Source organism: Chrysochloris asiatica, unplaced genomic scaffold (genome assembly GCF_000296735.1).
Source record: "Chrysochloris asiatica unplaced genomic scaffold, ChrAsi1.0 scaffold00028, whole genome shotgun sequence".
NCBI classification, from domain to species: Eukaryota; Metazoa; Chordata; class Mammalia; order Afrosoricida; family Chrysochloridae; genus Chrysochloris; species Chrysochloris asiatica.
Window position 1 is genome coordinate 10,879,089 of NW_006408546.1, and position 15,132 is coordinate 10,894,220.

General features: G+C 43.1%; 1 protein-coding gene across 1 annotated transcript in view; it reads left to right on the forward strand.

Annotated features, from left to right (window-relative positions):
• Positions 1–15,132, forward strand: part of EPHB1 (EPH receptor B1) — a 743,041-nt gene that overhangs the window by 683,531 nt on the left and 44,378 nt on the right. Inside the window, exon 13 of the mRNA XM_006846598.1 lies at positions 9,840–9,989. Within this exon, the coding sequence (XP_006846661.1) occupies positions 9,840–9,989 (150 nt within the window). The remainder of the gene's footprint in view (positions 1–9,839; positions 9,990–15,132) is intronic.

The following is a 15,132-nucleotide window of genomic DNA, read 5'->3' on the forward strand; positions in this document are numbered from 1 at the left end:
TTTTGAGTTTTGCTTCACATTCTCTCCCACTCAGACTTTCTATTGTGATCCCTTTCAGAGTAGTTGGTAGTGATAGCCAGGCACCATCTAGTTCTGGTCATGGAGACTGATATTCACATGCTCCAATTAGTCCGTTGAACTAACTGATTCTAGACATTTTCAATTTTCATCACTTTTCTTGCTTCCACACATAGAGGGACCAATGGTTTCAACCTAGACGGCCTCTCATGAGCTTTTAAGATCCCAGATGCTGCTCACTAAGGGAGGATATGTAGAACATTATATTTGTGGACTATTTTATGCCAGCTGACCATGGTGTCCCCTTTCAAGATAAATCTTGAAATGTTCTTTTTGATGATGAATGTGACACCATTTCTCTTCAATTTGTCATTGCCAACATACCAGACCATGTGACTATCAAATTCAAAATGGCCAGTACCAGTTGATTCCAGCTCACTCATACCCAGGATATTGATCTCTGCACATTCCATTTCATTTTTGACAACTTCCAATTTTCCTAGATTCACACTGAGTAAATTCCATGATCTGATTATTAATGGATGTTTTAAGCTGCTGCTTATTTTGAGTCATGTCACATCAGCAGATGAAGATCTTGAAAACTTTACTCCATCCACATCATTAAGGTAGGCTCTACTTTGAGGAGGCAGCTCTTCCCTACTTATAAGTTGAGTGCCTTCCAAGCTGAGAGGTTTGACTTTGGCACTGTCTGATATAAGGATTTCTTTTTCACTGGCCACTTTTTTTTCAGATGTAGACCATCATGTCCTTCTTACTCTTAGACTAAAAACTCTGCTGAAGCCTGTCCGCAATGGGTAACTCTATTGGTATTTTAAATACCTCTGGCATAGTTTCATCCAACAAACTGATGGATAACTGGTAGATATAAGGAGTCCTGGTGTGGCGCTGTGGGCTAATGAGACAGACTACAAAGTCATTTGAACTCAGGCTCGGTGGTTCAAGCTCACCAGCTGCTGCTTGGTCGGAATGGGTCGGAGTTGACTCAAAAGCACTTAACAACAACAATATGGATATAGTTTATAGATATAGGCATATGAGGATTTAAAAAAGGTATTGTTGTAGGCTTCTAGTTCCTATATGCACAAGTTTTTTGTTTTTTCAAACAAAACCTGTTTAAACAAATCTCTGTAATCACTTGGTGCCTGCAGACAAGTTCATTCAGTAATACACTTATCTTCGTCTCATTAGGGTATTTAAAAAAAAAAAACAGCTTAAGCAGAATAGTGGCTCCAGAGGGGATCTGCTGGACCAGTTAAATATGAGGCATAGAGGTCAATTCAAAAGATTATGACAACTGGTTGTTTTTTGGGGGGAGTTGGGAGGGTGAGGGTTTGGGCATTCCAAAAACCCTGATGTTTTTAGAGGACACAGGAAGATTACAGAAGCTTATTATGAAGACTTTTTTTAAAAAAATTGAACACTGCATTGGTGAGAAAAAAAAAGCCAGGAAACATGTGCCAAGAACTGTTTTTCCATTATAACATTTCTTATATTGCCCCTTCATACTTTTGAATCCCCAAACTCAAAGAATATTTAAAAGAAACACAATTTGGATCCCTTGTAGAGGATGATGACAATGCTGCCATTTGGACTCCTAGTGTGGTGCTGTAGGAACCACTGTGAACCACAAGGTTGGCAGTTCAAATCCACCAGCTGCTCCTTGGAATTGACTCAGTAGCACTTGACAATAACAACAACAAATTGAAAATGCAGAATTCTTTGGGGAAGTGTTAGAGAGAGGAAAATACTGCCTTCAGAAGTGTTAGACCTAGATGCAGGATACGTTGAGAAACAATAGCTTCTTATTTTGTTATTTTTGTTGAAGGTTTCTAAGATTTTGTAACAATAGTTTTTTTTACTTTCCCTCATATATTCTTTAAGGAGCTCTAGTAGCGTAGTGGTTACGAATCGGGCTGCGAACCTCAAGGTCAGCAGTTCGAAACTACCAGCTGTTCCGCGGGAGAAAGATGAGGCGTTCTGCTCCAGTAAAGATTTACAGCCTCGAAAACCCTGTACAGGGTTGCTATGGGTCGGAACCGACTCCACGGCACTTAACAACAACAGCATATATTCTTTGGTGGTTGTTATAGTTGCAAAATTATATGTAACATGTTTTGTTGGTGGTGGTGTCATAAAGTAGGTTCCAACTCATAGCGACCCTGTGTACAACTGAAGGAAACACTGCCCAATCCTGTGCCATCCTCACAATTGTTGTTTCAGCCCATTTCTGCTGCCACTCTGTGAATCCACCCTGTTGGATATCTTCTTAAACGGACACCTTTGCACTTTAGCACTTTAAGGAGGTCTTTTGTAGCAGATTTGTGTAATGTAATACATCATTTGATTTCTTGACTGCTGCTTCCATGAATGTTGATTGTGGATCCAAACAAAGTGATGTTTTTGCCAATTCAATCCTTTCTCCATTTATCATGATGTTATTTATTGGTCCACTTGTGAGAATTTTTGTTTTATTTACACTCAGGTTCAATCCATACTGAACTCTTTGTAGTCTTTGATCTTCATCAGTAAATATTTTAAGTCCTTTTTAATTCCAGCAAGCAAGGTTGTATCATCTGCATGTTGAAGGTTGGTAATGAGTCTTCCTCCAATCCTGATGCCATATTTTTCTTTTTATAATCCAGCTTCTTGGATTACTTGCTCAGCATACAGATTGAATAGTTACAATGAAATGATACAACCCTTATACAACCTTTCCTGATTTTAAACCATTCAGTATTCCCTTGTTCTCTTTGAATGGTTTCCTCTTGGTCTATGTACAGGTTCCTCATGAGCACAACGAAGTGTTCTGGAGACTCATTCCTTATAATGCTGTCCATAGCTTGTCATGTGTCATGATCCAAACAGTCAAAAGCTTTCACATAGTCCATAAAGTACTAGTGCACATCTTTCTGGTATTCTCTGCTTTAAGCCAAGATCCATCTGATGTCAGCAATGATATCCCTTGTTCCACATCCTCTTCTGAATGTGGCTTGAATTTCTGGAAGCTCCCTGTCAATGCACTGTTGGAGCTGTTTTTGAATTCTCTTCAGCAAAAGTTTACTTGCATATGATACTAATAATACTATTAAATTATTTCTGCATTCTGTTAAGTCACTTATATTTGGATGGGCACAAATGTGAAATTCTTCTAATAAATTGGCCAGGTAGCTGTCTTCTAAATTTCTTGGCATAAACGAGTGAGTGCCTCCAGTGCTGTATCAATTTGTTGAAATATTTTAACTTGTATTCCATCAATTCCTGGAGCCTTGTTTTCTGCCAATGCCTTCAGTGCAGTTTGGATTTCCTCCTTTAGTACCATTGGCTCTTGATCATATGCTACCTCTTGAAATGGTTGAACATTAACTATTTCTTTTTGGTACCGTCCCTCTGTATATTCTTTCCATCTTCTTTTGGTGCTTTTCTTCAGCTTGAGAAATGCCTAGTGTTTTCTTCCTTTTTGGTTTTCTGTCTTTACACATTTCATTATAATCCTCTATTTGCCTTCTTAAACTGTCCTTTGAAATGTTCTGTTTAGCTCCTTTATTTCCTCATTTCTTCACTGTAGCTTCTCTACACTCAAGAGCAAGTTTCAAAGTCTCTTCTGATTGTCATCCACATCATTATGGTCCACTCTACTTTGAAGAGGCTGCTCTTCCCCAGTCATATTTTGAGTGCCTTTCTGCTTGAGGGGCTCATCTTACAGTACTGTACCTGATAATGTTCTGCTATTCATAGTGTTTTCATCTCTGGCACTGTATCTGACAATGTTATGCCACTCTTCATAAGGTTTTTAGTGGCTGAACATTCAGAAGTGATCTTCTTCTCCTTCTACCTAGTGTGTCCTAGCCTGAAGCTCCATTGAAACCTGTCCTCCATGGAGGACCCTGCTGCTATTTAAAATACTGGTAGCATAGCTTTCAGCATCACAGCAACACATAAGCCAAGCCACCACAGTACAACAAACTGACAGATGAGTGATGGATATATAAAATAACATTTACCAATACATCCTTTTTCTTGTGTATAACAATGGAATCATTTACATTGTCAAGCTTTGTGTAATTGACCTGTCACTGCTACCTTTCCTATCACTAGAAACAAAACGTGCCTATCTAGAGAATAATTCTCCTCTCCTCAGTTCACACTCCTAGTACCCACCATTGAACAATGGACTCTTTCTATGGAGCTGTTCTTTTCCTTTTATAAAATGAGATCCTATATCTTGTGACGGACTTATTCATTGAGCATAATCTTCTCTAGGTTCATTCATGTTCCAAGATGTTTGGGAAACTCATCTTTCACTGTATTTTTAAAAATTCATTCATCTATTGATAGACACTTAGGTTCTATCTTTTTGCTATTATGAATACTCATGCAATAATCATAGGTATGCATATGTCTGTTCGTGCCGCTTCTATTAGATCCCTAGGGTATATTCCACCTAGGAGTGGGATTGTTGGGTGTGGTGCTATACTATAAGCATTGGACTTCTAACCACAAGGGTGCCAATTCAAATCCACCAGCCACTCCATGGAAACCCTATACAGTATCACTATGAGTCAGAACTGATTCAACAGCACTTAACAACAAAAACAACAATGTAGTTCTATTTTTTTTAAAAGAATCACCATATTGTTTTCCACAATAGTTGTACCATTTTACATTACCACCAACACTGGATAAGGGTTTCAATCTTTGCACATCTATGCCAGCCTTTTTTGTTTTCTGCTTTATGGGTGTGTTTTTTTGTTTGTTTTTTATCAATGCCATTTTAGCAGGAGTGAGATGGTATTTAATTTTAGTTTTGATTCCAATCTCTCTGAGCACTGAAATGCTAACCACAAGGTTGGTAGCTTGAGCCCCCAGCACCTCTACAAGAGAAAGATAAGGCTGTCCCTGTGTAGGGTTGCTGTGTGTTGGAGTCAACTCAGTGGTGGTGGGATAATGACTCATGGCAGTAAATATTTTATGTGTTTAGTGACCATTTGGATGTTCTTTTTGATGAAATATCTATTCATATCCTTGGCTCATTTTTCCATTGGGTTGCCTTTCGTTATTAAGTAATAGAAGTTTTATGTATATTTTACATATTAGACCCTTATCGGATATGTCATTCCTAAAGATGTTTTGCCTCAGTCTGTAGGTTGTCTCTTTACAGTTTTGATAGTCTTTTGATGAGCATAAGTATTTAATTTTTTTGAAGTCCCAGTGATCTAATTTGTCTTCTGCCATGCATACATTTGTAGTTGTGTTTGAAGACCTATCATTAGCTCTAATAGATTTGCCTGTTTTCTTCCAAGAACTTTACAGTTTTATCTTTAATATTTACTTTATTGATCTATTCTGAGTTACTTTTTGTGTACTGCGTGAGGTATGGCTTCTTTCTCATTATTCTACATGTAAATATCCAATTTTGCCAGCCTCATTTGTTAAAGAAACTGTTCCTCATTGAATGGACTTTAACCCTTTGTAGAAAATATGTTTTCCATAAATAGTTGGATTAATTTCTAGGCTCTCAACTCTATTCCCTTGGTCTGTGTTTCTATCATTGTATCAGTACCAGGCGGTTTTGATTCCTGTAGGTATATAGCACAGTCTGAAATTGGTAAGTTTGAAGGTTCCTATTTTAGCTCCATACATTCTTTATCTTCCCAATAACCTTCCCTCAAAATCCTTCTCACCAATAGAGCAAACCATTCCTTTTCTATGCTTCCTGCATCACTAAGAACCAGGCACTTGAGAGCAATTTGCAGTCATATGGATGTGCTCGCCTTAAGCCTTCTAGTGTAGACCTCCTCTTCCAGCAGGTATAGGTGTAGGTTAGCAGGTGACCCAGCAGGAGGAAGTTCCCTCTTGCTATCAGAAACCCTTTTACAACATCATCCCACTTCATTTTTTTCTATCCCCTCCCTGGAGATGGTCACCATCCTCAAAATTAATAGATTTCCTTTCGTCTAATTGAACACAAGTTAAATAATCATCACTATAATTACCTCTGAGCATCAGAAGGCAGTGCTGATGATATGATGCTTTAAAAGACTGAAGAAAAGTTTTAAATCCCCAGTAAGGAGACTATTACCTTCCTGCTCCCCTGGCTGCGCTTGTTCTTTTGTTCTGCCTCAGGGGTCAGCGTCCCCTGCCCCCGTGGCTGAAGGGAAAGATCAGCTAGGACAAGTTGTCACCTGCCTGTCCAGGACAGCTTTTCTGGATGGCTATGCCACCTGCTGAGATGGAGGGGGGTTGGTGACAGGCCAAGCTCCGTGCTCAGTGAGGCCCAACAGCACAAGGTGGCAGGAGGGCTCGCACCTCACCAGTGGTCCTGGCACCACTGCTTTACATGCAAGAGGAAGCAGTTCAGCAGCTGTCACTGACAGCCCGCAGGGTCCACTCACACTTGGCAGAGGAGGACACCTTCAGACTCCCAAGTCACCTCTTTGAAATTCCGAAGAAGAACCATTGAAATTCCGAAGAAGAACCATACTTTTATCTCTCTCTCTCTCTCTCTCTCTCTCTCTCTCTCTCTCCCTCCCTCCCTCCCTCTCCTCTTTCACACATACACACAGACAGAAGGTAAGCCTTTATTCTCTTCTAATCACATCTCTATACTGCCAAATTTTCTCTCTTCCTCTCTCACATATTGATAAATTATACTCTCCATAAATTTTCATTCTGTCTCCCTCTTCAGTCTCGATCTCTCCTTCTCTCTCTTACACATGCGTACATAGAGTGAGCCACTTTTATTTTACTCCTTCTCTCTTCTAGCTACTTCATCCCAGATCTTTTGAGAGAGCAAAACTCCTTCTCCTTTGGGAACTCCAGGGTCCTCCCAGGATATGGTACCTCTTCCTTCATGGTGACCCTGACATCCCAGTGTCTATAAACCTTTGATCACTGAATGAATTTTCCACTCTTCTAAGTGCTGGACTGCAAACCACAATGTCTATGAATTAAGTCCGCCAGCTGCTCCACAGGAGAAAGATGAGGCTTTATGCTCCCATGAAGATTTAGATTCAGAAACTCTTTACAGGGTCGCTATGAGTCGGAACCAACTCAGTGGCACTTAGCAGCAACTCCCCAGCCATGGGTACCTTGTAGATAATTCCAGTAAATGCATTCATGTTCTGGAGGAGGGTGAGAACAGAGCATCCTGTTGTAGCCACAGCCCAAGCCTGCCCTCCAGGCATTTGTCAAGTTGCTGGCATTTGAGAGGAGGGCATCTTCCACCCGAAAAGGCAGACGTGCATCTCAGGGGAAATCAAAACTGTCTGCCTTGCAGAAATCTGGAGATGTGCCTGGGGAGGTCCAGGCCAGCTCGCCTTTATTCCTCCCAGGCCGTGGAGAGGAAACCAGATAAAAATATACTTTATGGTTTGCTCCTTTTCTTTTTTAATCTCTTGCTTAGATTAACCACTTATACATTTTTTAAGGTTTTTTTTTTTTGAACTTCAACATGTATCTCTGATGAATGAATTTTAACAGATCTTGAGGATGGTCAGTATAAAAATAGCCTCCTTCAGCTGAGGCACAGGTAAGTGAGGGAGCTGCTCAGGGCTGCCCCAGCTGCCAGTCGGCTGGCCCCTCGAGGCAGGTGTCATGTATTACAGAGAGCCCAGGCTTTGCAAAAGGGCCATGGAGCGGAATCTTGGTATGTGATAAGTAAAAGGGAAAATGAGGATCATATTTGCTCCAGCGAGTAAAGAGATTGGAAGGCAACCTTGGTGAGTGCCCCTCTGTATACCTTTAAGTGGCACCGATACTTGGCAGACCTCCTCTTGAGCCCTCACCTCATTTCCCTATGGAATTCCATGCTTCAGTTTTCTGGGTTACTTGCATTCGCCATCCTTTCTCCTACCCGCCCTCCACTTCCCTCCTCCTGTCCCTTTCCCTAGTTAACTTCTACTTGTCTTTTAGGACTGTTATTGTTAAGTGCCTGAAAGTCGGTTCCAATTCACAGCAACCCTTTATTGGGTTTCCAAGGAGCAAGCTTGAACCGCTAACCTTGCGGTTCAAACCAACCTTGCAGTCCAGCATGTTAACCCACAGCACCATACCAGGACTCCCCTTTAGGACTAAGCATAGTGAAACTAATAGCTCACACCTGTGAAACATTTACAATCTCCTTCAGGCCCGGTCCCATGCATGATAATTTATACTTGCATTTAGTCCTCACACGACCTGGGTATGTGGGTACTGTTCTTATCCTCATGTGACTGAGGAGAAACATGACACAGAGAGGTTAGGTAACTTGCCCCAGGTCACACATAGGTTTGCATCCAAACCTAGCCACAGGTTCCAGGTGTTTTTAATCACCCCAGGACACTTACTTCTTCCTTGACTATTCCTGGCTGACTCCCCTGGTTCCTGCCTTGTGAAGGGGTCTGCAGTGGATCTCAGAGCACCCTGGTCTAACTCTCATCCTCACACTCCTCCTATTTTCGCAGTTTTTAAAAAGCACATTTTAAGTTTCTGTTTTCTTGTCTGTTTCTCCACCAATTATGCAGCAGTTCGCTTGACTAGATGGTGTTTCAACACCAGCTTCTCAGAAAGGTTGTGGCACAAAGCAGTATTCATTACTCATTTGTGAACTGGATGAATGAATGAATGGCTAGATGTCACTCCCCTATAAAAATAAAACAGGTAAAGGTCTGGCAAACAAGCTGAGGTGTCAAGCAGGGAGCTAGCTTGGAAATTCCAGTATGAGGTTGGAAGACAGGAAAAAGGGAAAAACAACCTAAGGGTAGCCCATGAAAAGACCGCATCTCCAACCTCTGGATCTAGCTTTCCTCGGGGCGGGGGGCAGGCAGGACAAGCAGCATGTACACAGCATCATTAAACCTGGTGCAGACCAGAGCTGCCTCCAGGCTGCAGAGTGCAGAGTTAGGAGAACTTTGCCCTTTGGGGTGGACTATGATGATAGCTAGGCAAGGGGAGCAGCACCATGTGATCTTGTAGTGGGAACTTCTACAAGGAATTGTTCATCACTCTTCTTTCTTTTTGTTTTGTTTTAGGTGTAGAGCAATCAAAGAAAGCTAATAGACCACTGGTATACATTGCTGTTGTGTGCTATCAAATTGATTTCAACACACAGCGACCTATAGGATAGAGGTTCCAAGTGCCCATAGGATTTCCAAGGCTGCTCTTTACAGAAGCAAAATGCCACATCCATGGAGCAGCTGCTGGGTTCAAACTACCAACCTTTGGGTTCACAGCCAAGCACTTCAACAGAATTTAGCCATTGTGCCACCAGAGGCTCCTTAATGGCATATATTGTTGTTTTGTGACTTAAACATTGATGTGGAGCAAATAACAACCATAACTTGCAGCTCATGGTTGATGCTGCCGATATCATGCATATTGATTATCACATTAATGCGCTAGACTGCAAGGTGTGTTTGAACAAGCTGGGCAGTTCAAGCTCACCAGCTGCTCCTTGGAATCCCTATAAAGGGTCACTATGAGTCTTAACTGACTCGATGGCACTTAACGAGAACAACAAGAGTGCATTTTTGACAGTTATGCCTTCCAGTCCCACACAAATTCTTATCTAGGAGACTGGGGGGAGGTGACATCTCATTTTCAGCCATTGCCTCACCTGTGCCCAACATAGCCATGCTGGTCCTCCCCAAGTTCCTCCAAACAAGTCCAGGAACGTGGTTTTGTCTATGGGGTCCTGACAATTATGAATGTCCTATTTCAGTAGGTCCAAGAGAAGATAGAAGGAGGTGCAGTTTGGATTTCTGTTCCCCTGCCTTCCACTAGAAACCTGATGGCTGAACTGACCAAGTGTCTTTTTCTTCTAGGGAGGTAAGATCCCGGTGAGATGGACGGCTCCAGAAGCCATCGCCTACCGCAAGTTTACTTCGGCCAGCGACGTCTGGAGCTATGGAATTGTCATGTGGGAAGTCATGTCATTTGGAGAGAGACCTTATTGGGATATGTCCAATCAAGATGTGAGTGTCATTTGTACCTGGTTGTCGCCAACTCCCATCTAAGAGATATCACAGGCAGTCACATACCAAGCTTTCTTATCTGCTTTCAAGTCAGAGCCTCATAACTTGAGTTTTTCTGAGCAAGGGTTACAGATGTTGGCCCAAATGTTTGAACTAACCGAAAAGCCCCCCAAGGAGACAGTTCCAATCACCTGTAAAGGTGCCCAGGCCATAGTCTCTAACCCAAGAGATAGAGGAATGACTCTGAATGGCCATGGATTATAACAGTAGATCAGACCCAAAATTAAACTGAAAAGTTCAGTGTCTCCCAGCCTCAGTGCTGTCTCTTACAGTGCATGTGTTAAAAAGGAAGAGCGGTGGTCTCTGAAGAGTAAGTCTGGGCTCTAGTCCTGCTCTCCTTTGGACAGCTGTGCTGCAGTGAGCCAGTGCAGCCTTGCTCCACACCTTGGAGGTCACTCTTCTCTGAGAGTGAGTCCACCCTCCGGTCCACTGTCTCACCTATCAAGGGAGGAGAAGCTGAGAAAGCTCCCCAAGGCTGGTCAGAGGATTCTGGGGCCCTGTCTTAGGGAGGTCAACATTCTCTAGGTTGCCTGCAAGAAGCAAGGAAGGGTAGGAAAGGGAAGTGTCATCTGAGATGCTTGAAGTAGTTGAATCTTGGGGAGTTGTCAGTGGGAACTTTTGCTCCATAATTAACAATGTTTGAGGGAGCTTTTAAAGGATCATTTCTTTGGTACAGATCCAACCTAAAGTTGTGTCTGGATTTTAGCACCGCATCTGAGCCTGGACTGTGACCACTCCTTCTTGTATTTGAATATATACCCATCTCTTGGAACTGAGGAGATTATTGTTTGCAAAGCCCTGTTCTCTTGCTCATGGTAGTTCTCACATCCTATGAAGGAGACTTGTGTTCAGTTCTCTGCCAATGCAACTACGGGTAGCCACCATCTGTCTGTCAGGGGAAGTTTGTGTGTTGCTCTGTTACTGAGTACGTCTAAAGGGTGCTTCTAGATTAACACAAACTAGGAAGAAAGACCTGTTTTGGATCTAGCTCCAAAAATCAGTTGATGCAAACCCTGTGAATCACAAGAGTCTTATCTGCAAGTGATTATATGGACCAGGCACTGTGCAATGGGTCACCATGAGTTGAGGCCTGATTGATGGCAGCTAACAAGGATGATGCAGAAGAGACAAGAGTGTCCCAAGTCCATATCTAGTTCCAGTGGGCAACTAGCAACACTATAAGCACTTCCATGTTTGGGTGGACTTTGAGGTATTCGTAAACTTGTCCAATCTGCCCTCAGGAAGCCACCGAACCAGAGGTTTAAAGCTATGGTAGTGGTGGTTGTATGCCGTGGAGCCTGTTCCTACTCATAGCGACCCTGTATAGGGTTTTCAAGGCTGTAAATCTTTACAGGAAATCTTTCTCCTGTAGAAATGATGGTAGATTCAAACTACTTAACTTCAGATTAGCAACCCAACTTGTAACCTCTGTGCTACCAGAGCCATGGCAGTCACTTAAAAGATTGAGGCAGATGGAGAATTGGGAGCCTGGGGAATATTTCCCAGTCAGAGTGTGGAAGAGGAGTTGCTGAGACAACACACCCGGCTCTGTAGGGAGAGTGACTCAGCCTAGTAGAAATGGCAGTGTTGTACATCTTTAGCTAGGGCTCAATACCAACCATGTGTGGTGTCTGGGTCCTCTATTATGTGTGATTATCCATGCCTTGCCTCTGTTCCTGTAGCGTGTTGAATCAGTAAGTGGCAGAATTGACACCTAGGCTGCTTTGATGAAATCAACTGCACCCTGGTTCTGTCCATGCCACTAGCAAGATGAGAATTAAATGTTAGCCAGAAAAAGTCAGCCCCATCTTCTCCTGCCCGGAGACTTTAATCCGATTAAGAACAATTCAGCACACACAGAATGGATTTGGAAACTGTCTGACAGGCAAGATTTGACATTCAAGATAGTCTCAACAAATCATTCATCTATGTTGAAAACAAATAGTATTTCTGGTAGTAGACTTCCAGAATTCCCAAATCATTGATTCAGTAGTCATTGTATGCTGACTGTGACTGAGCATCGTGTTTGCTGGTTCTCTTCTTGAGGGATTTACAGTTCACTGGCATATACTTAGGACTTGGGGGATATTTGGGTGGAGGAGGGAAGGGAAGGCTTCCCAGTATTTGATGTTTGAGCTAGGTCTCAAAGGTAATAAGAACATCTGCAAAGTAGCAGTTTATTCTCATTTTGCTGTATTTCTCCAAAATAGAACCCCTAACCATTGTCCCTAGAGTAGCCCTGCTCGGGGTGGGAGATAGAGGTGACTTCGTGCCCATTCAGAAAGCTTCTTAGGGCCGCACCTGGGAATGAACCAGCAGGAGCGCCCAGCTGCTCCAGCCACAGCCCCGCTCATCAGAAACCACTGAGGTGGTGACAGTAAAGGATTTCACAGATGACAATTGAAAGGCTTTAAGGAAGAGAATTGCAGAGGCAAGTTGGAGTGCTGGTAATTGGGCTTCCGGAGCCCAGGAAGGTCTTTGAACATGTACAGAGAGTTTGTCAGCTAGAGAGAGCAACTTGGAAGTTCTGCCTCTTGGATCTGATTGACAGAGATAATGAGAGTGGCAGTGTCTGTGGAGAGGAGCTGCGGTTTTTTTGAAACATCAGAGCTCAACTTAACCCCCTCTGCCCTGGTTCTTCCACTGCTCTGAGCTCTTCTACTTCACTCTCTTGGGTGGAAGGCGGGGTAGCACCACCTGCTGCCCAGCTCATCAATGGAAAATGCATGTCTGGGGGCAGTCACAAGACCCTAGTGAGAATGAAGAGCAGTCCCAGAGAGAGGTCTGCTCATTTCCCCAGTCACTTCATCCAGCTCCTGAGAGCATCAGTGCAGGCATCAGACCAGATGCCCCTGGGCATCACGGGGGCCCATACACCTTTCATATCTGGGTGCGTATGAACAAAAGATGTGCCCTCGCTCCTCCTATCCCTGCCCCTTAAGGCTCCAGGGAGTGACCGGAAGAGCTGCTGCAGATCAATTGCAAGGAAAACAGCAGCATGCTTGGGCTTAACAGTTGCTGCAAAAAATGGAGTGCCACAACCTCTCTACCTCCCACAACCCTCTCTACTCCTCAGATGGGTTTGAAAATCTATTGCAATGGCCACACAGAACTCAGATACTGAGGTTTTTTAGGGACGTTAACAGGTTACAATACAGAATCAGAAAATGCTCAGAACACAGTTGTCTCAATCAACTGCTGATAAATGCCCACAGGACACACCTGTTTACCATAAACCTCAGCCAGAAGGGACTCGGCACTAGCTCTGTGGGCCAGCTAGCCTAGCTCCCCCACTTAAGTCCCTGGAGGCACCTCACTCTAGAAGGAAGTGTCCTGTCCAAAGTCACTCAGCTTTACTTGCTCCATAGTCTGGGGAACTCACTACTCTGTCTTGTGCTCTGGTTCTTGGTTCTGCTGCTCCTCCTCTGCCTCTTCTCTGGTGTCACAACTTTCTGTCCCTTGGTTGAGGAGGTTCAATTGCTACTACTGCTATTGTTGTTAAGTGCCATCAAGTCCATTCTGATTTATAACAATCCTGTGTAGGTTTCCAAGAAGCAGCTGGTGAGTTTGAACCACTGATATTGTGGTCAGCCAACCCAGTGCTTTCCCTATAGCAACACACAAGGACTCCGAGTCTCCTGTTCAGAAACAAGAATTCTACCACTGAATCACCACCACCTTCATCAAAGCCCCACTTTTTTGTTGCTGTTGTTGTTAAGTGCCATTGAGTCGGTTCCACCTCATAGCAACCCTATACCCGGTTTCTGAGGAGTGGCTGGTAGGTTTGAACCACAGATCTTGAGATTCAAACCAACCTTGAGATCCAATGCTTATCCTACAGGACCACACCAGGGCTCCCAAAGCCCCCATTAAAACATAAAAACATACGTATCCTTAAAAAGAGAACAAGATCTTTAAAAACATAATAGTTCCATCAAAGAGTTGAGTATATAGAGGCTATTCACACTCCAATTAATGGCTTTAGTATTTTTGTGGGGTTATAAAGACTTATATTTCATATGTGCAAGAAGTATCAATGTTCCCAAAGTATCAGATCAAGTCATAACAAAATTATGTAGAAGAAATAGCAAATGGAGCAAAGTCCCTTTTTCTAAGCATGACCATGAGAGGGGCTTCCCCGGGCCACCCTCCATCATGAAAGGGGTGTGGCCTTTCCTGAGCCCCCACTATGTGCTTGATGCTTTTCACGCGCTATGTTCCTGCAGCTTCCAAACGACTACCGGTAGAGCAGTTCTCCTGTTTGCTAAGTAAATGTCCACTATACTAGACATGGAGGAGTAACAGTCTCCACCTGAAGAGCTGATTCTTTCTACTGCTCCCACATGGGTGGTGCTCAACATTCATCACCTCACTGGGTCATTTCATCTTTTTTTTAACAACCCTGCCTGCTCAAAGTCAAGTGCATGTGTTTGCTGAATTGTCCGCCAGTGAGTTCTAGACACAGTTCAACTCACCTATCGACTTTTCCCTCATTGCCTTCTCTATATGCCACGTCCTTGTGTTTTCTTGAAGATTGTCCTAGTTTTTGTTTTTATATTCCGTTAGTTTAGTGTGTTTTCTTACTTTTTAAGAAAACATCAAAAAATACTAGTTCCTCCACCCTGAGGAGTTCAGCCAGGAGCCAAGATCCACACTACTGTACTAGTGATGATATTGCAGAGAGATTAGGGGCATAGGTCTTGGAGTCTTGGGTCCCATAATTACTAGTTATAGAACCTTGGAGGAGTCGCTTGACTCTGAGCAGGTTTGTTGTTGTTGTTGTTGTTAGGTGCCATCGAGTCAGTACCAACTCATAGCGACCTTATGCACAACAGAACGAAACACTGCCTGATCCTGGGCCAACCTCACTACTGTTGCCATACTCCAGTCCATAGATGCTGCCACTTTGGCCATTCCATCTCATTGGGGGTCTTCCTCTCTTTCTATATCCCTCTACCTTACCAAACATGATATCCTTCTCTAGCCGCTGGTACCTTCTGACAATATGTCTGAAGTATGAGAGACAAAGTTTGGCCATCTTGGCCTCCAAGGAGAACTCTGGCTGCACTTCTTCCAAAATGGA